Raw genomic sequence first — 27,067 nt, 5'->3', positions numbered from 1 at the left:
GAACTAAGGAATTGGCAGTCTTACTGTTCAGGTCAGTCTCCCAAACTGGGAGATTGCTATTTGTCTCACATTGGCTTTTAAATTTTGACTCTGACTAATCTCTTATGGAAGGAAGAGATGCCTATTTTTTAAAAACTGCTTTCTGCCTCATTGCAGTCTAAGGCTTCAAGTCTGCATATGTATGTGCATGTGCTAAATGGAAGTCAATAGAACTAATGCAGGTAGAGTTATGGGTGTCCTTCAAGAAAAGGAATACTTGTGGCACCTTAGAGACTAACAGATTTTCAGTTTCTGCAGGATTGGGGCCCATTTTTGGTAATTGGAGTTTGTATAGGTAGGTTTTAGAGGGGAAAATCAAAACTTTAATTACAGCATCACCAGGTGCTTCTTCATTAGGAAATGAACAATGAGTGAGACAGAGGTATGCAGGAAAAACTAGGGGGGAGAGACTGTTTTGGGGGAGAGATTTTTCTCAGATAAGGGCTGTCCATAAATTACTTAATACATTTTTGGTAGCTTCAGGACCCCTCCCATCCTTTCGTAACATTGAAACAAAATTTAAGGACCTATCCACTACTGAAAGTGACTTATAGTCTTATAACGCTGTAAACTTGTTGAAATTATGTAAGTACCCTATCCTGCTAGGGATGAACAAGCCAGTAGTAAACACCAGTGGTTTTCAACCTCTGGGCTGCGGACACATGAGGGACTGCAGCCTTAAGATTTCCAAAGGGCTCTGCACTTCTATTTGAAATTTTTTTTAGGGGGCCACAAATGAGAAAAGGCTGAAAACCATTGGTATACCCAAATACCTAAAACAGTGATTCGGATCTCTGCCTTAGTTCAAATGGACCAAGTAGCCAGAGGCGGGCGTTCAAAGCGATCAGCTAGCCCCTCTGTCCCTGGAGCAGACTTCTGTCATGTGGCGGCTAGATCCAACGGGGTAGGGGACAGAGTTTAGCAAAAACTTGCAGTCCGCCCCCTCGCTCCCTCCCATGCGTGCTGTGTACAGCTGAGCTGCTGCCGCTCGCTTTCCCGGCAGGCCCTGCTGGTGCCCTGCCATTCCCCCGGCAGCCGCCGCGATGGCAGGAGGACGGGAGAGAGTCGCTCACTTGCTGAGGCAGCTGCAGCGCGCAGCGTGAGTGTTTGCCTCTGTGCACCAGCTTCTAGTGTGCCCCTGACCCCTAGGCCTGCCGGGCTTGGTTAAAGGTGGGAGGGTATGTGACATGAGATGTGGCTGATCAGTCAACTTTGGCAGCCTCTGTAGTAAGGGGTGTCCTTGCAAGACGACAAATTTGTTGACAACAAGAGAATGTCCTTGCAAGCAACAAATTTCATAGATCTGCAAGCTCCACAGAGGCAGGACTATGTCTGCAGCTTAGAAACTTGTACCTTTTGTAGTGTATTTTCTGGGAGCAGAGTGACTGCAGAGGAGAAGATGCCCATCCCCATCCCACCCCCACTTCCAGCAAACCGTGTTTGCCTTCTCTGTCCAGCATTGGGAAATGACTAACCCCCCGGCTGCCTTTTCCCTTTACACCCAGGGCCAGCGCCAGGCACCAGCATGCCGAGCAGGTGCTTGGGGCCACCATTAGAAAGGGGCAGCAGTTCCTCGGCAGCCTTTCTGTTTTGCCCGCTGCAGCGGCAAATCGGCAGCAGTTTCTTCCTTTTGCCGTCGGCGGCAGCAGGTTTTTTCCACTGCTTGGGGTAGCAAAAACTGTAGAGCCGGCCCTGTTTCCACCTCTTGGTGTAAAGGGGCAGGAGCAGGAACGCCTGCTGCAGTGAAAGGAAGAAAGTCCCTTTCACTGTGTGTAACGGTGCTCTCAATTGACAGAACTCATCTTGCTGTTTAATCCACATCTGCATCATATCGCTCATCCACCTCAAAACCTTGTGCTTAGGCCTTGCTGCTGACGTTAGCCTGTGCACTGCATGTGTCAAAGCTGCAAAATGTAGGGGTGTCAAAATCACCTGAAGAAATACTTTCTCAAAAAAGCCAGGGCAACCAAATCTAGTCTTACTTCTGTCCATTTTGACTGCCTCTCAGTAGTCTAAGCGTGGATTTGGGCCAAAGTACATAAGAACGGCCATACTGAGTCAGACCAAAGGTCCATCTAGCCCAGTGTCCTGTCTTCTGACAGTGGGAAACAGCTGCTTCAGAGGGAATGAACAGAACAAGTAATCATCAAGTGATCCATCTCTTGTCACCCATTCCCAGCTTCTGGCAAGCATAGGGTAGGGACAGCATCCCTGCCCATCCTGGCTAATAGCCAGCCTCCTCAGTGCAGATTATCCAACCTCTATGTACCACGGGTTGCATGTTTCTTAAGACCATGTATTTGATCTGGAGAAGGGCAAGTAACTCAATATTGGACATACTGTGATTTTTTTTTCTTTTTTTAAATGCAGTAGCAGTGAAATGGTAAGTGATAGCTGAAACCATATATTTCCCAGTTGTCTGCATCACAAAAACCATAATCTCTAATTGACACTGGCATTGATAGTCTCAGTATATTGTTGGCGTGATTATTTTAATGCTGAGGGGACATCAGTATATTGTCTAATCGTTAGAGCACCTAGAGCTTTGGAAAGGTATCTTTTCATCATTTTAAATCTTCAGATAGGGGATACTCTACTCGTCCCCAGAACTAGCAGCAGGAACTTGCTCAACACAGTACTCTGACCTAACTATGCCTTGTGGCTGGTCCACAGCAGCCTGACAGAAGTGTTGGGCTTGCTCCAGACCCATCTCCTTAGGGCTCCATCAGCACAACACAGGAAGCTTTTTGCTTAATGCAACTTTCATGCTATTACCATCACATCTCCCTCACCCTCCAGTGGAGCAATCTTCCCTGGGATCCCCTCCCCCCTAGTAATCTGCCTATTTAGCCTGTTCTGTGGCCTCCATCACTGTGTACTCTGAAAGCCTTGACTATATTAATTCATCTTCACAGCACCCCTGTGAGGTAGGGAAGTGTTATCTCTACTTTAGGGATGTTCTCTGGTGTTTCCATAGGCACCTATTCTCTTAGTGCAATTTAAGCAATAGATGGTTTGAGGAACTAATTAATTTAAACTGCACCAAAATCAGACCTAAGCCGTACTCAGACACATTTAAATTAGGATCTAACAATTCAGCATTTGAATAATAAAGAAACATTGTTACCTATGTGGAACACTAGATGGCAGTCCCTGTTAGTGACAATTCTTGTGAGATATGGTGGCAAGATAAATTACTTATAAGACATGACAATTGCTCTTAGAAGTAGACTTGTTAGTTTTGCTTTCCTATTTCTTTTTGAAATAAACATTTCTTTTTCATTTAATTAGGTGCTGGTGTCCAGCTCATTCCCACACTTACTCTCAAGGTAAGATTATCCTTAATGATCCTGCATTTTCTCTTTTTTTCATATTCAGGCTTGCATTCAATAAAAATTACAACAAAGGTAGGGCAAAGTGATAATAAATATAGTATACTTAGAAAGTGTAGGTAATCGATACCAAACAGCAGTAAAAACTATTTTAATTAGAGATGTCAAACAATTTTTAAAAATCACAATTAATCATGAGATTAAAAATTGTTGTAATTAATCTCATTGTTAAACAATGAGTGCCAATTTAAATTTATTGTAAATATATTGGATGTTTTTCTACATTTTCAAATATATTGATTTCAGTTACAACACAGAATACAAAGTGTACAGTGCTCATTTTATATTATTTTGTATTACAAATGTTTGCACCGTAAAAAGATAAACAATAGTATTTTTTTAATTCACCTCATACAAGCACGGTAGTGCAATCTTTATTGTGAAAGTAGAATTTACAAATGTTTGAATTTTTTTATTTTTTACATAACACCACTCAAAAACAAAACAAATACAACTTTAGAGCCTACAAGTCGAAGCATGAAGGGGGATATGAATACTTAGCATATCTGGCATTTAAATACCTTGCAAAGTTGGCTACAACCTAAAGTCCCTCTAAGCTGCATGGCCACGCAGCAGGATATCAAAGGCCACGCAGGCTGAATGAGGAGCCCCTTGCCCAGCCCAACCCCGCTGGAGCTGTCATGGCTGAGGAGAGACGCCTCGGCCCCGAGCTGCTGCAGCAAGAGAGGGCTGGGGGGAGTCCCCTCTCCCTGCCGCAGCCCCGGGGCAGCCTGCACCCCAAACTCCTGGTCCCATCCCAGAGCCCGCACACCCAGCCAGAGCCCGTCACCCCCACACTCTAACTCTGCCCTAACCCTGAGCCCGCTCCTGCACCCCAAACCCCTTATCCCCGGCCCCACCCCAGAGCCTGCACTCCCAGCCGGAGCCCTCACATGCCCACCCCCCGCACCTCTGCCCTAGCCCTGAGCCCCCTCCCACACTCCGATCCCCTCAGCCCCACTCTCGCCACGCATCACCTAGTTCTGGGGACAAGTAGAGGATCCCCATATTGGTGCACATAACCAAATTCATTCTGCACATGGACATAAAAAATTAGAGGAAACACTGCCTACAACAGTACCTGTTCTCACTTTCAGGTAACATTGTTAATAAGAAGGAGGGTAGCATTATCTCATGTAAATGTAAACAAACTTGTTTGAGTGATTGGCTGAACAAGAAGTAGGACTGAGTGGACTTGTATGAGGTGAATCGAAAAATATTTGTATTCTGCGTTGTAATTAAAAATGTAGGAAAAACATCCAAAAATATTTATAATAAATTTAAATTGGCATTCTATTATTGTTTAACAGTGCGATTAAAACTGCAATTAATCGTGACCTTTTTAATCTAGTTATTTTGTTTTGCGTTAATTGCATGTATTAACTACGATTACTTTACAGCCCTAATTTTAATATGAAATGGGATATTTTCCCCGATAATGTATAAAGGAACATTATAAACATTATTATTATTACAGCTATATATATATAGAGAGAGAGAGTATAAGTATTAAATCTGCTTTCATCATTTTTATGTATGAAATGTCCTTTCATTATCATTGAATACATCCTGTAAGTTTGTTTTTAAAATGCTGGAAATATGCCAAGAGACTAGAATAGACTTGGCTTATAAATAGAAGTTAAACCTATAGCCTAAATTTTCATAAAGTGATTAGTGATTTTGGATGGCTCAGTTTAGAGCTAGGGTCAAGGGTTAGGTAACTCAAGCTGGGTTCTCAAAAATTGAGCCATTCAAAATCATTAGTCACTTATGAAAAGTTGAACCTGCAAGCCTTTACCTTTTAATCTCTAGTGTTAGGCCTTGTTGATCTTGCAATCAGATTCAGTAGAGCAGACCCTTGTGCCATGGAGTTGCACGTGGAAAGTGCTTTTCCAGATACGCCTAGTTGCAGGACTGGGGGCTCTGGAAACTAAACAAACTTATGGGTCATACACTAACTGAAAATAGTGGAATCTGATTATATTTAATACTTACACAATTCACTTCAGTCAGAGATCTCAAAGAGCTTTACAAAGATGCATAGATCCATCACCATTTTGCAGGTGAGGAAACTGAAGAACCAAGAGGGTAAACTTATTTGCCCAACATCACACAAAGAAAATGGGAGAGCTGGAAGAAGATCTGAGTTCTCCTGACTACCTGTTTGGTGCCCTATTGAGTTACTTCAAGACAGGTCTTAGTGAAAGTGAAGCCTACATGATGTAGGAATCCCACCTGTATACTACACAGCAAAAACTGATGATACAGGGTAGCAAGGCTATTATCCGTTCTATAGATCTCTAAAAAGTGGGGAATGACTTAATAGCAACTTCTGTCTGGAAAATGTCTGTGTTTTATGCCAGTGTTCTGTAGAAGCAATACAGTTTTTATGGCACAATAAAGTCCTTAACGAAAGTTAAGCTGTACCAAAGAATACAGCAGCACAACTTCTATTTTACCATCAAAAGGAAATGGATATAAGGGACTAGGACTTGTCCTCAGACTGACAAATTAATTACTGAAACTGCAACAGACTCCAACACGAGGAAAGGTCAAACATGTACATTACTGCCCCTCACCAGGCTGAACGAACTGATTGTAGCAGGCCTGAGCTTGAATACAGCGCACATAAAGGGATCCTAATGTTTGTGGTGTTCTTGCGGATCAGCACTCCAATGCAACGCAAAGCACTTGTAGGCTCATTATGATGGCTTCATTCATTGGATCTGAATCCAAATAGTAAGTTTCCACTTTATACCATACATATGGAGTGACTTGATTTTTTGCTGGGAGGGCAGACTATTTTATCTTGTTTTGTTTTTTGTCTCTCTGATATTCTCTTTATTCAATTTTGTGGCAAACTTGTGAGTATGGAAAGCTTTCCATAGCTTGTATGAGAAAGATTTGGCAATGGGGAGGTGAGATGACGGAACGTGTAGGATTTCTGTACTAGTTCAGAGCAAGGGGCCATTGTAAATCCTGATACCCATCTTTCTTCAGTCTCTTGTGTACAGAGTGCCTTTTACCCATATATGTGTTGTGTTATATGTAATGAGTATTGCCCTGGAGGCCAATGTATACCTATATCCTAGATGTGGATATAACCATATTGTCATGGAATCTAAGTGCTGTGCTCAAGTCTGTATTATCATTAAAATAAATCTTTCATCTTTTTAGATTCTTAGCAAATATTTTAGCTATAAATACATGCAAAATTAAACTTATTCAGAGTATGTAAGAATAAAGAACTAACTCTTTTAAAAAAAAAATCCACTCTTATTCAATTGTCAACATCTATCAAACTAGCACAGTTCATAACCTAAACTAGCATGTCAATGGACTACTTATATGGACAGGTTTGCAGGATCAGCAGTGGTCTAAGCCAGTGTTCAGCATGAGTAAGGGTTGCAAAATCAGGCTCAAAACAAGGAAATCCCAACCAAAAATGGAGATATAAAGTCAAACAAGGAGCAATATGTAAACACATTTTTTTTAAAAAAATCACATTTTAAAGCCAGGGGGAGTTGCTTAGCTGAAACTGTTGAAAATTGTAATAAAGATTTATTTTACATATCAAATTTCCTGCTAACTCTATTATTTAACTTCCATTCCAGCTCCTGAACATGCTGCTTTGAGGAGAACAGACTATGCTTTTGAGGTAGATTTAATAAATAAGTTTATTTCCGTTTAGAGAGAAGATTTAGTATGTTATATAACTTTAAGTATGGCCTTTTAAAAAAGATATTTTAATTATTAAAGTATATTCACAATTGAAGAAATTGTTCTGTGTAGTTATTTTTTCTAACAGAACTATTCTTTAATTTTTTTTGTAGATGGCCGTGTCAAATATCAGATACGGAGAAGGTGTTACTAAAGAAGTAGGCATGGTAAGCTCTTATCTGGTACATCTTTCATCTATGAAATGTTACTTACCAGCAACTGACATTAATTTTAGCTGTATTACAGAAATGTTTGTATCATACATCAAGTTTAAGAGACTTAAGGCTAAATATCCTGTATATGGAATGAAAATATACTTTTTTTGTAACACAAATAGCTATAATGTGGGTTACACATGCTAATACATAATAGTAAATACAAGTTTGGTGGTATCATTAATTATTATTTGTCTTGCTGTAGCGCCTAGATAATGGTGTTGAAACTTTCATTCTAAACCATTATACTCTGTTCTTCATTATTAAAAAGAAAAAAACATTTTTGGGCTGAAAATTCCCAGTCTTCATTCAGCCTGAGTGAAATTTTGGAAACCTTTTAAAACCAATAAATAGGAGATTTTAAAATATTTCTGAGCTTTTCAGACCTAGAGAAAAATATATTTTAATATAAAAAATGTAGCACATTCATTTCTCTGATTAGGTATTTATGAAGCTATTTGAATATACAATGTGCCTGTGAAAAAGGAACCTAAAGGTAAAGACCTTGAGACCATACTAAACATTGCATACTAAATGTGTATACCCTCTATAGTGTATGGAGTCCCTGCTCAGGGTAAGCCTGCTGAATACACTTTCCCTACAACAATTCTTTTGAACTTTTCAGTTTGTCTCCTGCAGAAGATTTTACATAATCTTAAAGTTAATGGTGTGTCAAACTCAAATAATAAAAGCTGTATAAACACATTGTGGATGGGATAAATGATTGGTATCAGCTGCACTTGCAGGGACAGGGGATAGATGTTGGAAACAGGACAACAAGAGTACTGCCAATGACAGAAAAAGCCAGATTCACCTGTAGCACAGTATGTAGCCCTGCCTTTCCTTTTAGATACAGAGCAACATTTCTATTTGCCCCAGATTAGATTCCTTAAAAATAAGAATTAGGATTAGGGCTCTGTTATGCTAGATGTAGTATATACTTGTAGTGAGAGACATTCCCTACTCCAAAAAGTTTAGAGTCTAATAGAGAAGACAGACACAGTGGTGAAAAAAGGAAGTGTTACCAACTGGTTTTATAGATGAAAAACCAAGGCTTAGATATAATGGGCCTGATTCTTTGTTGCCTTGCACCACATACAGTCATTTGAACTAGTGCAAAATGGTTGTAAAATACCATCAAATCAGAATAGTAGCATTTTACATCAACTTTGCACTGGTTGTCAGGCAATTGAATTGACTTCCCAGTGTCACACAGGAAGTCTCGACAAGAGACTGAGAATTAACTCAGGTCTCCTGAATCCCATCTTAGCCTTAACTTCAAGACCTCAGTCACTTAAGACCTAAGCCGATGCTCATGGAAGTGAATGGGAGACTTTCCATTCACTTTATTGGACATTGGTTGAGGCTCTTAATTTTTGTTCACCTTGAGCTCCGATCCTGTGCCATTGAAGTCAGGGCTCCCCACCCCCGGCCTTGCTATCAAAGGTGTGGGATGAGTCAAGTATCATGATTAACTTCTTGTGTTTTGCACCGTCTTTGTTATCAGGTTCTGCAGTTATTACCCCCTTCTTGGCACTTATGCATTGCCAGTTTTAATTTCAATGTAAACATTGTAAATGAAATTGTTTTGTACGTAGCAAGAATAATAGTTAAATATAGCTGCTGTCATTGGACAATAGTATTGAGGACTGAATACCAGGATCACTAAAAACTTCAGAATTTATGTAGATAGAATTCTATAGCAATAATTGTTGTAGTAAAGGGTGATCTGGTATTCTGTCTTCACATTCTTTCCAAACACTTATTTTTTTAGAAAAAAATATTTTTAAAAATTGCATACAGTGAGCTATATTTTATCAATGCAGTGTTAAATTTTTCAGATTTTAATTTTGCAGAATTAAGGAAAGTCAAGCGTTCGTCTTCATAGCAACCTTAACTTGGCCCCCTTGCAAGTATGTGTTGTAATAGGATCTTCAAATATATTATTGCACAATGCTGAGCAATGTGCCATACTTCTTCACTAATGCTGCAATGCAAAGTTACTGCCGTATAGGAGACCTAGCTTCAATTCATAGACCCAGATGATCTAGTCCACTTCATTCACATTATGTCAGAAAAATTAGCTTTTACAGTTAGGTACGTACTCCTCTTATTCTGGGCTTTAGTACTTGGTTTATAGGCATTCTTTGAAAATCTAGGCTAGATAAATTCTCTAGTATTGCCCTCTTAGATTTCCTGGGCTGTGTAAATAAATGCAATTGTAAAATACTTTTTGAAATCTAAGATGCATTTTTTTTTCTATAAACTTGACTACCACCTATGTGGCTTTGGCTTGCTGTCTATTCACTCATGGGGGCAGCTACTAGTGTACTTCCAGTATCTTGCATGTCCTCAATTCTACATGCCTGAGTTATGTTTTAAACTACACCTTTTTCTATAACCCTATATGCATATGTGAAACATTTTATTTTACTGTATCGATGTTATATACATTTGTGATGAAAGACCTTATTGCAAATTTTAATATTTTGTATCAAATAATTCAGTTTAATTGGATTGCGGTTTAAATATTGTAGTTTAAGATTTCAGACTTTGTTTTTTAATTGATATTGTAGGATCTGCAGAATCTGGGTGCTAGAAAAGTTTGTGTGATGACAGATAAGAACCTCTGCCAGCTCCCTCCAGTAAAAGAAGTATTGAATTCCTTGACAAAAAATAGAATCACTTTTCAAATGTATGATGATGTCCGGGTGGAGCCAACGGATCAGAGGTACTGTTTCTTTTATATGCTTCCGAAAACTTATATTCTCAGAATATCTATTTAGGCTCTTATACCCATCACTATAGTATCTTTTGGTGCATCAGTATTGCAAAAAAGAACCCGCAGCAGTGAGTCTCAGAGCCAAGGTGAACTGACAGAAGCTCATGGGTTTCATGCTGCAGGGCTAAAAATAGTAGTGTAGACATTCGTGCTGGAGCCCGGGCTCTGAAACCTGTGGAGAAGGGAGGGTCTCTGAGCCTGGGCTCTGAGACTTGCTGCTGCTGCATTTTTTTTTTTCTTCTTCCGTGTATACATAACCCATAGTGCCTCTGATTTGTCAATGACACGTACATTGATCTTAAGAACATAAGAATGGCCATACTGGGTCAGACCAAAGGTCCATCCAGCCCAGTATCCTGTCTGCTGACAGTGGCCAATGCCAGGTGCCCCAGAGGGAGTGAACCTAACAGGTAATGATCAAGTGATCTCTCTCCTGCCATCCATCTCCACCCTCTGACAAACAGGGGCTAGGGACACCATTTCTTACCCATCCTGGCCAGTAGCCATTAATGGACTTAACCTCAATGAATTGATCCAGTTCTCTTTTAAACCTTGTTATAGTCCTAGCCTTCACAACCTCCTCAGGCAAGGAGTTCCACAGGTTGACTGTGTGCTGTGTGAAGAATTTCCTTTTATTTATTTTAAACCTGTGACCCATTAATTTTATTTGGTGGCCCCTAGTTCTTATATTATGGGAACAAGTAAATAACTTTTCCTTATTCACTTTCTCCATACCACTCATGATTTTATATACCTCTATCATATCCCCTCCCTTAGTCTCCTCTTTTCCAAGCTGAAAAGTCCTAGCCTCTTTAATCTCTCCTCATATGGGACCCGTTCCAAACCCCTAATCATTTTAGTTGCCCTTTTTTGAACCTTTTCTAATGCCAGTATATCTTTTTTGAAATGAGGGGAACACATCTGTACACAGTATTCAAGATGTGGGCGTACCATGGATTTATATAAGGGCAATAAGATATTCTCCATCTTATTCTCTATCCCTTTTTTTAATGATTCCTAAAATCCTGTTTGCTTTTTTGACTGCCGCTGCACACTGCGTGGATGTCTTCCGAGAACTATCCGCGATGACTCCAAGATCTTTCTCCTGATTAGTTGTAGCTAAATTAGCCGCCATCATATTGTATGTATAGCTGGGGTTATTTTTTCCAATGTGCATTACTTTACATTTATCCACATTAAATTTCATTTGCCATTTTGTTGCCCAATCACCGTGAATCTTAACACAGAGCTTAACAGTAAAGTTTGCAAAGTGCATGATTAATGACAAAATCTTCTCTTCCTTCTAAGTTTCATGGATGCCATCACGTTTGCTAAAAAGGAAGAGTTTGATGCCTATGTTGCCGTGGGTGGTGGTTCTGTAATAGACACTTGTAAAGCTGCCAACCTGTATGCATCCAGTCCTGAATCAGATTTCTTAGATTACGTCAATGCTCCCATTGGAAAAGGAAAGTCTGTTACTGTGCCTCTCAAGCCATTCATTGCAGGTAAAGAAGCAGAAGTGTAGTGTTTTTGTTTGTTTGTTTGTTTGTTTGTTTTTTCTTCCTTCAAGGCTCTGTGTAAGTTCTTCCTCTTGAAATAAGTTTACCTTTGACCATTTAACCCTCTCCTTGGGCCTGCTTCTGCTCTAGTTGAATTCAACTGAAGTTTGATTTAAGTGGGAATGGGATCTTGTTCTTTGTCACCAGCTGCTCTTTTTTGAGTTAAGTTATTTTACTCCTCTGTGGGGGTTAGAGGATAAAATGACTACTTCTGTCTGATCCATTGGACCTAGATCTATTAACTGGTTCTGATATACGATACCAAAGTACGTCATGATGGGAGCTATATAAGTATAAAATACTCTGATCTGTACACCCCACTATTAACTATATAATCCTTATGCTATAAGGAATGCATTTTATTGCTTATGTAATTGGATGGTGTTTTCTTTCCTTTTTCGATCGCTGGTTTTTTAATGGTACAGTATATCAGAATTTTATTAGCATTGACCTACCTAGTCCCAAATACGATAACTGGCGATACATTTATCTAACCAGTTAATTATCTATTATATCCAGATTTTAGGGCTTGATCCAAAGCCCACTCAAGTTATGGAAGAACTCTCGTTGACTTTAATGGGCTTTGAATCCTCTCTTAGTAATTTACGCATTTCTTTGTTCATACCACCTTTATCATCTTCCATTTAAAACAGCTCTCCCTTTCTTTCACACTTATAAAACCATGTACAATTGATCCCACGAGGTGGATGATTAACAAAGAATGATGATTAGTAAAGTTTAAAAGCTGCTTTGATATAGAACCCAAGGTAGATTAAGCCCAAATCATCATTGTTCCAGCTTCCAAATGCAAAGAGAGCTGCTTTTATTAACAAAATGTGCATTTGCTTCCGCCAATGATGAATACAGCCTGGTTTAAGGTTGGATGCGCAGCAGCAGATGTTAATGGTCATTTAAAAGGTCGGCAGCATCCCTTGTCTTGTTATGCCTTTGTACAGCACATAGCACTATGGGGCCACAATAGTCTTTATGGCTTTGGGTGTTACCACATTACAAATATGTAATAATCCTGGACTTGTGCCTATGCTAGAAAAGCCATTTCTAAAGTTGATAAAAGAATGCTGTGCTATTCTTTATATAACATTGTGCTTTGTTTTATGCTAAGTTTAAACTTAAAATACTACCTTCGAGTGCATGTTCCTACTCCTGGGATGCGCCCATTGTGCTATCGGCTGCACTGTCAGCAAATCCAAAGAGTGTGACCGTGCAGAGTCCATCTCCAAGAACTCTGCTGACAGGTGAGTAACGTTTATTCTTTTGTTGCATTATTACAATTGTCTGTTCTTCTTTTTAAGTTCCCACAACAGCTGGAACTGGAAGTGAAACCACTGGCATTGCCATTTTTGACTACAAAGAACTAAAAGTAAAAACCGGTAAGACTTTTTGTCTATTACTTATCTAGATTCTTTTCCAAACTTGCATCATTTTCCTCTGCTATAAGATAAAGAAACACCTTCTGCAATTTCAGCTCTCATGTCACTGTATTCAACAGCTACAGACAAATCTCAGCAGATTAAAGCTTTCTCTCTTGAATGAAATTTTAAAGCATGTTAGCAATGAAATGCGCATTATAATGCAGCAGATCGTGATTTGAAGGCATAATGGGAAAGTAAAATCTTTAAAGTGAAATATGTTAAGTGCACAGGACATTTCTGCTTATATTTGGGTTCAGCCAACTGTTCCTTATTTCTTTTTTTTTTTTTTTTTGTCTTTCTGTTTTTAAGACCCCCTAGTTCTTTGTATAATTGGGTCCAAATGTTTGTTTTCCTGACTTCTCTGGACCTATGCCTGCAAAAGAAAGGAACAGTGTCTATTCCTTTGACCTTTTCATCCCTGGAAAATAGGATTAAGGCTAAAATGTCATCTTTAAACTTTATAGTTTTTCTTAGAGACTAACCAATTTATTTGAGCATAAGCTTTCGTGAGCTACAGCTCACTTCATCGGATGCATACTGTGGAAAGTGTAGAAGATCTTATTATATACACACAAAGTATGAAAAAGCTCATGAAAGCTTATGCTCAAATAAGTTGGTTAGTCTCTAAGGTGCCACAAGTTCTCCTTTTCTTTTTGCGAATACAGACTAATACGGCTGTTACTCTGAAACCTGTCATAGTTTTTCTGAGGTTTTGCAGTGGTCTTTTAACATTGGGTGGCTTTTATGTACCATGTGTGCTGCAATATATATGGGGCCCAACAGGGCAGATTAAGGAGTTTTAACTCAGATTAGTTGTGATTTCAATCAGTCTAAAGCATGTAAGTATTATTATTAGCATGTCTAAAGAGCCATCGCCAAAGTATCAAGACACAGATACCAAATGCAGCAAAACATCAATTCATTTTAGAAAATGAACCAAATATTCCTTCTGCTTATCTGATGGCTGCTTACTTGTGAGCAGTTAAGTTAAAGATCGGTGTGATTCCATAATCACTTTGACAGTGCAGCTGCTGGGGCATTATGGAGGGTTTCCAGCTGAGAGGCAAAAGGTTGCCCCAGGGAATTCAGTCCAGGCAAGAGTCACCTCTCATGCGCGCTCCATGCGGCAGGAAACATTCTAGTCTCCTGTATAGCAGACCCCTTAAGCTCACAGAAAAACTGAGTTTCCAGTTGATAACCATCCTGTGCCCTCAGATTTTTATTTGTGCATGCAAAGTCAGCTGGATTGGGGGTGGGGGGAGGGGGCTTGTAACTCTGAACAAAGCCAATAAATGAGATACATCAGAAATAAAGGCAAAGTTTCCACATTAGCTGGGGAAAGTAAAGGGGTTCTAATAAGCAGATTGTCAAAGATTGGGATGTAGGTGGTCAGGTCCAGTGGTCAGAGTCTGAATTGGGAGCCAGGGGTTGGAGCTGAAGACAGTCAGGAGTCTGGTCAAGGGTCGGAGTCATTACTTGTGGGTGGGGGCCCAGAAGCAGAGATCTGGAAAAAGGCAGGAGGGCAGGAATCAGGATTCAGGTGGGAGGGCAGGGTCCAATGTAGCAGCCAGCCAGGGATTCACTTAGTTGCTCAGACAACATCTTGGACCTCCTTCTGGATTAAATAGTGAGTTTGAGCCAATCATAAAGGACAGATGTCTCCTCCACTCGGGTCTACCAGCCCACATTCCCCTCTGGTACCAGTAAGCTGCTGGGTGTTGGCTGCGGACCCAGGTTCGAGACCTGCAATCCCTGTATAGGTGTGCAGAAACTATTGGTAAATCAGCATCTGAATTATTTTCCACTAAGTCTGATTCCTTCCAAACTAAAGTCAATTTCTGTTTCTACTGGTTGACAGTCTCCTCCTTTTCCTATGCTGGGATGGAAAAATGGATCACTGTAGGGCTGAGCAGATCATTCAATTTCTGTGTCCATTCAGTCTTTGTATTTTCACCCTTTCTGCTGAGTCTGCCATTGAGGGGTCCCATTTTTGCGATGTAGAAACCTGGGACAAGATGAAGAGCATAAGCTCATTTCACTTGAGGGCCCTGATCAGCCAGCATTTAGTAACACCCTTCAGCAACCAACCTTCCTAGGATGGATTTGAATAGTTTAGAGGTGAAAAACCTATCCCATTACCTGCATGATTCACTCCCCCAGAAATATTGTCTTTAAGACTGACAAAGTGAATATTTTTGCAGAATCTTGGTCAGTTTTCTCAATAGAATTTGGAGGAATATGCATTTCAGGCTCTCCCTTTCCTTCTTTCTTATCTTTAATGGCAATCGTGTTTTGAGACTATAACTTTTCTTTTACAATTTGAGGATTAAGGCTTTCTCTTTTCTGTGTTGTTTATTGACAACAATCCTTTTTATTAACACAGTTTTATAATTCACATGTTCTAGGCATTGCTTCTAGAGCCATTAAGCCCACATTGGGTATGATTGATCCTTTGCATACGCTCCATATGCCAGAGCGAGTAGTAGCCAACAGTGGCTTTGATGTGCTTTGGTAAGTAGTCTATGTGGGGTGCTGGATTGGGGGGGGGTCATTTTAACTTAGAAAAACAAATATTTTAGAGGCAGAAAAACACCATTTTCCCTAAAGTGTCCATTTTCAGTCTGTCTCACTCCCACCTTCCTATTACTTCAATGCACCATTCCCTTCAGTCCTTCTGACCCCTTTTGAAACAAATCAAAGTGCCTCACTCAATTTAAATGTACATTGGATGCATGAGCCAAAATACCAACTATCAGAAGCGTGAATCCTTGAGGCCAGCTATGAAGGTTTAAATGCTTTGCTGGAGCGGACACAACACATGGCAAACCTAATTTAGGCTGTCTGACAGTCATCGGCTTCTCATGAGCAGAGACTAGAATAGCAGGGACTTTAGAGGTCAGTACTGAAGCACATTGACAAAGCTTTTTGTGAAAGTCTGTGAGGTGCAGAGCGCTGCAGAGAAGATCTCAATCTTCCTCAACTCACAAAACTGGCCCAGTTTGCATTATAGCTGCTCCAAACCAGTGCTTTTAGTACATTGCTTAGCACAAAAATCCTTCAAAGTTTTGAAAGTCACATTGAAACAATCATAGATTAAGGATTTTAACTGCATAAGATATTCAGAAGATTGGATTCATTGATACGGCTGCTTGTTTATGCAGAGACACCTTCAGGAGATAGCAGATGTTAAAATAGGATGACAAATGTATTGAAAGTTGTATTTGTTGTGTTTCTCAAACTATTCGCTGACTCTAGTGTATGGAAAAATTCATTATTTTTAATGGAGTTTAGTTATTTTTAAGTTCTAAATGGGTTGGCTATGCTTTTCTATTGGTTAAAAATGTAAATAATTCTTACGTTTCATGACTGCCATACCTAGGACACTTGTCCATTCAGTATTCTTGAATATCATACTTCCAGTTTTTTAAGGTCAAAACCTTTAAAAGAAGGTAGATTTTTATGTTTATAGTCCTGGAGTCTTTAAATCTCTCCTGTCCTGTTAGAAGGGAATGCCCCTTTTGCATGAGCTTCATGTTGTTCAATGGAACTGAGCTTGTAAAATGCCAAATCCCTTGCAGGACAGACTGTGTATAGGAGAAAAATGGAACCCTTCCGTTTTCAAGTATTTCTTTCTTTTAGTCACGCACTAGAAGCGTACACCGCTCTTCCTTACAAGATGCGCAGTCCCTGCCCTTCAAATCCAATCAACCGGCCTGCTTACCAAGGCAGCAATCCTATCAGTGATGTCTGGGCTGTCCATGCACTGCGCATTGTGGCAAAGTATTTGAAAAGGTAATGTATGTCTAGCAACCTTTCACCTTGATGATAAGTTTGATCATGAACACCTGGCAGAAAGGATGCTGGTGAGGACCTGAGTGCTAGACTCTGAGGGTACGTCTAGACCGCAAATTAAAACCCATGGCTGGCCTGTGCCAGCTGACTCAGGATTTCAGGGTACAGGGCTGTTTCACTGCTGTGTGGACGTTTGGGCTCAGCTGGAGCCCGAGCTCTGGGACCTTGTAGGTCCCAGAGCTCGGGTTGCAGCCCAAGCCTGGAAGTCTACACAGCAATGAAACATCCCTGCAACCTAAGCCCCGCAAATCCAAGTCAGCTGGCATGGGCCAGCCAAGGGTTTTTCTTTGCTGTGTAGACATACCGTGAGATGAGGTGAATCACTATATTAGGACATCATTTTCTATCCTAGACCCTGACTTTGTCCTCAGCAAGGCAGAAAATGTCCAGTAAAATTGGAACTAGGTTAAATTGAGCAAAGTTGATCTTCAGGGGTGACTTTCTAAAGCAATGCATGAGGATTTAGTTGAGAATCCCCAATGTGTAGTCATAAGTTGCACAGCTAAATCCTAGAGCAATGTACCTCTGAATATTCACCTTTCCATACCAACCTTAAACAGAACACAGTATAAGGTAACACATCTACTGCTATCATCTGTCTATATGGCTTTCAATATAGTGAAAGAACATTTATACAAAATACTATGTAAGTACATCAAGTAAACGTTCATCTGTGAGGTGTTAAAATTATATGTTTGTTTGAAAGTAGCTCATTTAGGGTACAGCCCAAATGGAGAGGCTTTTGTTAACTTCAGTGGGAGATGAAGATCTAGTCCGTGAGTAACTTTCAGCTGTTCGGTGTTTTATAAAAGGCTTTTATAGTACATAGTTATCCGGATATCCTATTTATTATACCTTTAGGGTGGAAGTCGCCCTTGAGTCCCTCTGCCCCCCGCCCAGGGACGTGGTGCCGGCCACTTCTGAGAACAGCACGGGACCTGCAGCACCACCGAGGGCAGTCCCGCAGGCCGGATCCAAAGCCCTGAGGGGCCGGACCCATCCTGCGGGCCATAGTTTGCCCACCCCTGTTCTATCTGATTCTTTTCCCAGCTCTTTTTCCATTTTTATTTTAGTTCAGATTGTATTACTCACCCCCCAAATGAGCGTTTTCACCTCTCTCCTGAGTGTGTAAATGCAGCTGTGGATTTCTTAGTGCTCAATGTTTGTGCACAGAGCTGTCAGAATGCCAGGTGATCATGAAGCAAGGGCTAACATGCACCTAGCAAGTGCTTTTGCTGGCATCGGCTTTGGAAATGCTGGTGTTCATCTTTGGTGAGTAGAGGATGTGTGTCAGCCCCTTTCTAAAACCCTGTTTCTTTAGTGTTTGTTTCAAATTGCCAAGGAATCTTTCAGACAAGTAGTCCCTGATCTAGTGATGTGATAAGATACTTTGGGCCAGATTGTTGTACCCTTCTTCATGTGAAAGAGTCCCTTATGTCATGAGTACTCCTACCGAAGTTGATGGGACCCTTTGTGGAGTATGCTACTTCTTGCTGTTCATAAGGATAACACAGTCCGGTCTTATGAAAGTTTCTAGAACCAAAATTTGGCCTACTTTACCTTGCTTGTAGGCACAGGTTGCATAATATTTTTTCTTTAAAAATAAAAAATAAAAAAAATCAAATGTCAGTGTCCACTCTTCTAAAAATAAATAACACGTTTAACTCTCTGTTGTGGAGCCCTGTACTCAGCACCAATAACACCTATAACACCAAGCTAGTGAACATACCCAGAGGAAAGATCTTCTGCCTTTCCTGAATCAAGGCCACATGCAATAAAACTTGTTCCTGGGTTAATTGTTTTTCAGGCTAAAATGAGCTATAATTAACATTTTTGTGGATTAAGTGATGCCCATTGAAATAAGCTAATGACTGTCGCATCTTCAGTTCAGTAAAGTACAGATTAATGTTCCCATTGAGCTCAGTGGCACTACTCCCATGCTCATCATGTGCTTAATGTGTTGAATCAAGGCCTAGGCCCAAAATTCTTTGAAAAATCATTGCAACTTATAAATATTCATCTATTCCAGGCTCGTCCCTGCACTCCTTTGGTTTGATCACTTAAAATCCCCTTTGTAAATAAACCTCCAAAACTTTCCCTTAAGCACTGTTAGCATGATAAGAAACTCCCAGATTTTGATAGTAAGGTGAAGAATGTCTGAGGTACTTTGGGCCAACCCCATTACTCCAGTATCTGAACTCTTCACAGTCTTTTAATGTGTGAGATAGAGAAGTGCTGTGATCTCCTGTTTATAGATAAAGACCTGAGGCACAGTGCAACTAAGGGCAAGATTTTTGAAGTGTTCCCATTGGCTTCAGTGGGACTTATGTATTTAGGAGCCTTTAAAAATCTGCCCCTCAGTGACTTGCTCAAGATCACCCAGGAAGTGTTACAGAGCAAGGAATTGAATGGAGGTCTCCCAGATCCCAGGCTAGTTCCCTGACCACTTCCTTTCTTCTCCAGCCATGGAATGTCTTACCCTATTTCTGGCTTGGTGAAGAGTTACAAAGCAAAGGATTATAATGTTGATCATCCTCTGGTGGTAAGAACTGATTATTTTCATTTTCCTACAGTTCTTCCTCGGTCTTGTACTTATCTTACATTAACAAGCTTTAAATTACCTTGGCCTAACAAACGTATTGTAGCAGCAGTGAGAAGTCTAGTTAATGTGCACTGTGTTTTGTTTTTCTCCAGCCACATGGTCTTTCTGTGGTACTCACCTCCCCAGCAGTATTTACTTTCACAGCAGAGATGTGCCCTGAACGGCACTTGGAGGCTGCAGAGATACTGGGTATGAATCTCTCTTCATAAAACCTACTGGTACAACCTACTGCTACCATGGTCCTAATGGGGGCCATAAAATCTACTGCTACCAGGGTCCCAATGGGGACCAGCTATGATCATTCAATTAGGGTGAACTGCAAAGAATAGGACAGCCAAACCCCAAAAAGCCGGTGTATATTCCAATACTTAGATTTACCAAACCAGCATAAAACAGCTTCTTTATTACCTTACTGGTTACTCAGAAGTCCAAACAACATAGTTCCCTTAAAGTGATCCAGCCTGAGGCTTCCCAACAAGGTACCTAAGTCAAATATGATGAAGATTCCTGAAAATCTTATTTCATCATATAAAAGAAAAGGAACGTACACATTTAAGTACACTTACATCTGCATTTGCTAAAAGGAAGTGATTTATAAAACAAATAAAATTAAACACTTGCAAGCAGGAAACGTTGAAAGAGGAAATATTTTCTTACACAGTGGATAATTAACTTGTACGACTCATTGCCACAAAATATCCAGAGACTAAGAGCTTGGTAGGCTTCAAGAAAAGATTAGCCCTTTAGATGGATTGGGAAAATGTCTATACTTACTTTAAAAAGGATATATACAACATTAGAAGGGATTTAGACCCTTCTGCTTCAGAACATATGCCACCCATTGACTCGTGGACTTAGAAAGAAACTTCCCCTATTGACAGATGATTCTGTAATTGCTGGATATGGGGTTTCTTGCACCTTCCTCCAAAGCAATTGTTGTTGGCCACACTCAGAGATACTGGACTAGATGGACAAATTGTCTGATTACCTATTGCAATTCCTACATCCCTATAAGAAGCCCTTCAATAGTAACCTCTAACTCAAATGGTAATACTCTGAATGACACATTGGCTGAGAAAATACTAAAAATATGTATGCTAGATGGCCAGCCCAGAGTATCTGGAGAATTAGAACTTTGGTTCCTTTATTTTAAGGCTAACTAGTCAAACAGCATCTCCTCTAGTTTTGCTGTATAAGTTGCTGCTAAAAAGCATTGCAATTCTTAGTTACATTTGACTTCCTCAATGGAAATTCAATTGGTTACTGTCTGCTTTGCTGTTATATAAAAGGATTCTGTATAAAATGTATCAAGTGTGTATAAATTAACTCATCTTGGGTATTTACTTTGGGACCATAATTCAGTGTCCAAGTGACTGCAGTAGCTGCTTCAAATACTTTAGGTTGTCAAACACTATGCCTTGCGGTAAAGTAGTAACAAACGGCTATGTTTATGTATATGTACAACTGCAGATTTGAGTACAGCCAAATAAAAGCTTAAGGCCTCTCCTAATAGAAAAAGGGATGTGTGGCCGTAGATTTATTGCAGTAAAGGAAATATAAGTGCAGCCCGAACAGTGATGCATTCTTTAGGTTAGCAGAAGGCCAGTCACTGGAACAATAATAAGTTTTTCATCACTTTTTAGTCTGGCTTTTCAGACCACCTCTTCCTTTCCTCATTCTTTTCTTTCCTTTCCTCCTCTTTTGCTACTATCAGATCATTCCCTGAAGCTCTTATATTCTAACTGCCCTTTATACTGCAACACAGAGAATGGACATTGACTGCGTGGCAGTCATTCCATTAGCATGAAACTTCATACGAGACTCCCTCATGCTTTGTCACCTAATCTCTTCTAGCTGCTGCCATCTTGCTACTTGATACCAAACATCTAAGCCCCCTGAAATGAGTTTGTTGTCCTCCCATTAACTTTAAACTGTTTTGACAGTTGCACTGAGTTCTTAGAAAACCAGAGTGTTTTTTCTTGTAGTTGTTTCACATTTACTCATTTTTCAGTAAACTGCATGAGACAAGTTCAGTTCTGGTGGAATGAATTTGGCCCAATTGGTTTAAAAATAAAACTTGGGGTGTTTTTCTTGCCTTTATGCATGTACATATTTCCCATTTCTAATGGAGCTATGGACACACAGGGAGGGAGGATGAATAGCCCTTTATATAAGAAACTTCTGTAGCTTTTCCATAAAAGCTGACTTTCACCTCCTTTCCACAGCGTTCCTAGGACTATAATTCCTCATCTTCTATCTAATCTACCTATTTATTCTAATCTATATTATTATATCATACTAACCAATATATAATGCAAGCACCTGAGCTCCACCCATAGAGGGCCCCACACACGCACTTGTCCACTGTTTGAATGCTTGTCAACATAAAATTGAGAAGGGGAAGGGAATCATTAGTCACTGGTTTGCACATCCTCTAGATGTCAGCAAACTCAAGGCTTTGAAAAAATTAGCCTATGGCACTTTGTCCCTAAAAATAAATATTATGGCTATCCACAGACATTGATCTGCTTTAACTTCCTTTCCACCACTGCTTCCAGCAATTAGTCTGACTGAAAAGTGCTTTTCCAGGCAAGCACAGTGGGGAAGGAAGTTAACTTGACATGGCAGTTAGTCTTTCTAGCAGCAGTGAACTTACCTCTCCTGATTTTGTTTTATTTCATCTCTACAAACTAGTCTAACTGAAAAATGAAGATAGAGATTCCCCTTTTTTATTTGGGGTTGCCTTTAGCAAGTAGGCTGTTATGTGTGGATATATGCCGCTGCTATTATGATTACATTAAATCCAGAACAGCTTCCTCCTCTCTCTCTCTCCACTCTACAGTCAAGGCTTTGTCTTATTTTAGGAGCTGACATCCGCACTGCCAAAATCAAAGATGCTGGGCTTATTTTGGCAGACACACTCCGGAAATTCTTATTTGATCTGAATGTTGATGATGGCTTAGCTGCAATTGGTTATTCTAAAGCAGATATCCCTGCTTTAGTCAGAGGCACTCTCCCTCAGGTAAGACAGAAAGCACAGGTGATTTTTCTTAAAAAGCAAACTTTTAAAATATTTTCTTTTAAAATAAATGTTTCTTTTAGCAGTTTTAAATGGAGAGAATGCTAGATAAAGTCAGTTCTCTTTTCCTAGTACAGTTTGGGTTTTTCCTTGCAGTGAGATAGTGTATATGTTGTTTGGCCTTCATCTGTCATCCATTCATCTTCAAAAGGAAAGGCTAATTATTAGAGCTGGTCAAATCTTCCAACATGCACATTTTTTCAGGTGGGAAAAGGAACATGTTTTTGCAGGGGTTTTTTTGTGAAAAATGTTCCCATTTTTTCATCTAGCTTTACTAATTATACAGGCAGGTAAGGTTCTATCTGATGCTTTTGTAAGACTGCTATGTGCTAAGAATGATTAAACTTGCTTTGCATTAGGTTTTCCCTACCAAGGAGTTTCAGTACTCTTCTAGATGGCTTTGTTCCACTGTCCTCCATCTGAATTTGAACTAATGTCTTCCTTCAATGAAACAACATACACTTGTAATACCCTTTACGTTTTTATACTCTCAAACATTTCAAAGATGGACTGAAATTAGAGGAAAATTCATTAATCTCCAAGTAAATGAGAAAATATTACAAAGGTTTGTCATGCTGAAAAAAATTAAAAATTTTCACTTTTTTTATAACCTCTATAAACCTCAAAGCATGTTACAAAAGAAGATATCCTCATTCCCATTTTACAGGAAGGGAAGTGACTTGATCAAGGTGTCACACTGATTAGTGGCAACATTTGCAATAAAACCGAGGTCTCTTGCTCCCAATCTGATGCTTTACCAAATGTGTGCGACAGGACTTTTTGACAGTTTTTGTTGATAAATATGTTGGTCCTCTTAATAATCTATAAAAAGTAATATTTTATAAACACAACATCCCAAAGAGGTATTTTTGTTGTTGCTTTGCTGAGGTTCACCTGTGGCTTGGGGTTTTTTCTCATCTGTAACTGATTATTAATTCAGAAGCCCAACTTAATTTACTGTCCTTTTACAACAGCAGTAATTAGTGATTGCATGTATAATGAGGCGAGCTAGTGTGTTTTCAAACCCTGATTTAGTATATAAAGTATAATGTAGTCCAAATTCATTTGCTGCTGCCTGTGTAATACGTTACCCACAAGCGGATTTCAAACAGTCAACTCTTTGATATTTTTTCTTTTGATCCAGCCATCAGTTTTTTTTGGAACACCAACACCACTTATTAATATTTGCAAAACACCCTGGTGCAGATTGAGACCACAAATAAACAAACACTGCCAAGTGTACTACAATCATAAAATGCATGCTGTAGAGAAATAAAATGAACAGATTTTAGTCAGCCAGTTTGGAGGTTTGAAACCTCCAAAGCATAAATGTTTACACTTGAAATAATCTGTTGAAAATGATCCTGCTTACAACACAACAAGGAAATCTGGAGAAGTTTGTTCCATGGGCCAAATAATGACTGGTCCTGTGTGGGTGTTCTGGTTTAGGTGGTGGGTAGGGTGGATTTGAAAGGAGAGGTCAGAAAGGACCTATTCCCTAACCCCACCTCTCCTCCATGTAAACATACAAGAGGCAGCCATAATTTGGCTGCAACCATTGATGAGCACAAGGGGTGTGGATGACTATACCTGGCACCAAAATTTTCCAACCAATTTACTAAGAGGCAGACCCACTGTTCCATTCTCTGTGTACTGGCCATATCACCAACGCTGTGTTAAGGGAATGCAAGCTGCATCTATTTAAAGGTATAGTAAAAGCTTCTATTCATTGCACTCTATCCAAAGCCATTGTGAACATTGTGGCCCTTTACAGTTGTCATGTCTCCAGTCATTTGCTTGGACAGGTGTTCTTAGCCCATCTGTGCGCTCCACTGACTGGTAGGAAAATTGGTCTGATGACACCATTGAGCACCTTAAATAACTATTTTTTTTTTTAGTGTTAAACTAGTTTTAAACCTTTGTAGAACCTGAGTTTTTGTCCTAAGTAATGTGAAGCCTTTTTTTAAACACTGTGTGAGGCGGGTTATCTTTTTCTCTGTACTGTAGCTGTTCTCTGCATAACCTGGGAGGAAATCTCATGAAGCTGTTGAATGTGAGAGTAGAAATATTGATTTTAACCAGCTATCGTAATGACAGAAACTTTGTTTTTCCCACTGGCCTCTGAGTGTGTGTTTATAAATAATGTAAACTGAAATACACTTGTTAAAATAACTGATTAAAGTACAGTTGGTGATGCATTAGCCTTGTTTCTTTGATTAAATACTTGCTTTACTGGTTTGCAAAATTCTGTGCAATCTGTAGTGTGGATTTCAGTCATTAATGCTGAGTAACGAGTGACATTCTACTGTATATTCAACACTGTTTATTTTGCAAAAAGCCTTATGTAATCCAATTTTACTTTAATCTTTCAGGAAAGAGTGACTAAACTATCACCTCGTCCCCAGACAGAAGAAGAGCTATCTGCCCTGTTTGAGGCATCCATGAAACTTTATTAGTTTAAATATTTTACATGTTCTTTAATGATTAAAAACTAACATGAAGGTAATTTCCCACAGACATGGTCTAAACCAGTTCAGATAAGGAAGGAACATGTACCTCTTATGCTTGTATTTTACTATCCACTACTAAAAGGTCAGATAATTCATGTTCAGTTCAACACTGTTTTGTGATTATGGGGCTGATTGTGTAATCAAAGGGACTACTCTTGTAAAGGTTGTTGGCTCAGATCTTAAGCTTTGCAGAGGACTTTCTCTTGAGAGCTGGACAAAAAATGGAGATAATTTGTCATGGAAATTTTTTTGAAAATGTTCAGGGGATGAATTTATCTTGTATTTTAATTTTCTATGACTATTTTTGTCTAAAAAACCCTAAAACTATAAACTGTGTAGGAAAAACAGGCCACTCTTCCTCAGGCAATATTCTCAAACACAAAATTTGAACCTGCTCAATTCAGAAGGTTCACCTTATGATTTTTTTTACCTTCTCATTTAATTTGGGGCCTGATGTAAAGATCATGGGTAAAAAAAATATAACTTTTTTTAACAAGTCTGGAAAAGGCTTCCCAAAAGTTTTTTGTTTCACTATTTATTTTTAAAGTGATTTGCCAGGCATTTTTGTCTTTTCATTCAGAAGTTATGCATGAGAATAAGTTCGCTTGTTCCGACAGGGTAGCTAACTGGTTACCTGTCAACTGAGAAAGCGAACAGGCAGAAGGGGGATAAAATTCAAATGTAAGTATTAAAGTCTTTCCTGGATTTTTCATCCTCTCTTGAGCCCCTTTGGGGTAGTGAGTTTTGCTGCCTACGTAGCATAGCATTTGCTGCTTCACACAGCTGTCTTATACAGAGAATATTGGAAAACAGGAACATTATTTTGAAGAGATTTTTAAAGTTGTTACTGTTTTGTGGCATTTTAAATTAACCCATTTACTGGTTTTCACAAAAACTCTGACTTTAGTATTGCTATTTTAATCTATTTTATCAAACTTTTTATCAAATTTTTATTTATTGAAAGCCATGTTTTCTTACAGAAAGCAGAAAAATATCAATAATTTTGAAAACAATTTTGATAAAAATAGCAATTAAAAATGTTGCCAAAAATTTTTTCTCACAAAATAGAAAATTTTGGTACTGGTGACATTTGGCAGAAAGTTTTTCCAAAAAAGGTTAGTTTTCAAAAAAATTTTAAACAAAAAATATCAACCAGTCTAAAATGTTTCTCTGTACTAGACAGGGCTTTAATGTCCTGTCATGTTCAGAGTTTGCTGCAGCAAACTCTGAAAGTTGGCACGTCTGTATCACAGAACAAAAGAGAGAACAGGAAGTTTTTTAATTGAAAATTATTCTATTAGGCACAGATTTCATTGGCATTGTACTGCAACACCGGCAGCAGTATACACAATACTCATACTGTATTCATTTAAAAACAAATTCTGATGTCTTTTAAATTCTGTTCTGGCACCAATTTCATGCAGTGGCCACAGCACAAGTTCAATGTAGGAAAAGCATAACATGCTAGTTAGTTCCTTTACTCAGTTACTTTTACTCTTTGCCTCATTATGATTCTGTTCTGCAGCCACTTCACATGCAACTCTTCCACTGAAGTAGAGGAAGGATGTCTTGTACATTTATGACTATTAATCTTGGCTCAATAAGTCTGATGCCTTCCAACCACATGTTAGGACCTTATGATGGAAGTATATTGGCTGTGGGGTTTTTAGGTCCCTTTAGTGCTCTGATGGGTAGCGATGGGAGGCTGAAGGTCCTCTGTCTTTCCACTGAATAGGTACAGCATGGGCAGTGGTTATACAGACAGATCTGCCAATATCCCTCAGCCTGTTCTGAGAAGCTAATTCATTTTCCCTGTCATTCCATATCCATTACCTCCTTCATTCTAGTGCAAATGCCAACAAGAGCTTCAATTGTGAAAGCTGG

At 39.4% G+C, this 27,067-nt stretch overlaps 1 protein-coding gene across 3 annotated transcripts; it reads left to right on the top strand.

Annotated features, from left to right (window-relative positions):
• The first annotated feature begins 1,073 nt into the window (after positions 1 to 1,073).
• On the top strand, positions 1,074 to 26,157 carry ADHFE1 (alcohol dehydrogenase iron containing 1). Of its 3 annotated transcripts, XM_084619212.1 has the most exons (14): positions 1,074 to 1,138; positions 3,331 to 3,368; positions 7,046 to 7,089; positions 7,265 to 7,318; positions 9,943 to 10,097; positions 11,457 to 11,653; positions 13,021 to 13,098; positions 15,546 to 15,651; positions 16,780 to 16,932; positions 18,166 to 18,264; positions 19,456 to 19,534; positions 19,687 to 19,783; positions 22,459 to 22,616; positions 25,046 to 26,156. In XM_084619212.1, the coding sequence occupies exons 1-14, from the start codon at positions 1,083 to 1,085 to the stop codon at positions 25,127 to 25,129; spliced, it is 1,398 nt and encodes a 465-aa protein (XP_084475338.1). In that variant the 5' UTR covers positions 1,074 to 1,082; the 3' UTR covers positions 25,130 to 26,156. The 3 variants fall into 3 exon arrangements, with proteins under 3 accessions (XP_084475338.1, XP_084475339.1, XP_084475340.1); XM_084619213.1 differs by lacking the exon at positions 18,166 to 18,264 and having other exon boundaries at positions 25,046 to 26,157; XM_084619214.1 differs by lacking the exons at positions 1,074 to 1,138; positions 3,331 to 3,368 and adding an exon at positions 6,028 to 6,170 and having other exon boundaries at positions 25,046 to 26,155.
• Positions 26,158 to 27,067: the final 910 nt, after the last annotated feature.

The sequence above is a fragment of the Lepidochelys olivacea genome (genome assembly GCF_965140295.1).
Source record: "Lepidochelys olivacea isolate rLepOli2 genome assembly, chromosome: 2".
Lineage (NCBI taxonomy): Eukaryota > Metazoa > Chordata > Testudines > Cheloniidae > Lepidochelys > Lepidochelys olivacea.
The sequence above is the reverse complement of the archived record's forward strand: the minus strand, read 5'-3'. Positions and strand labels throughout refer to the sequence as shown.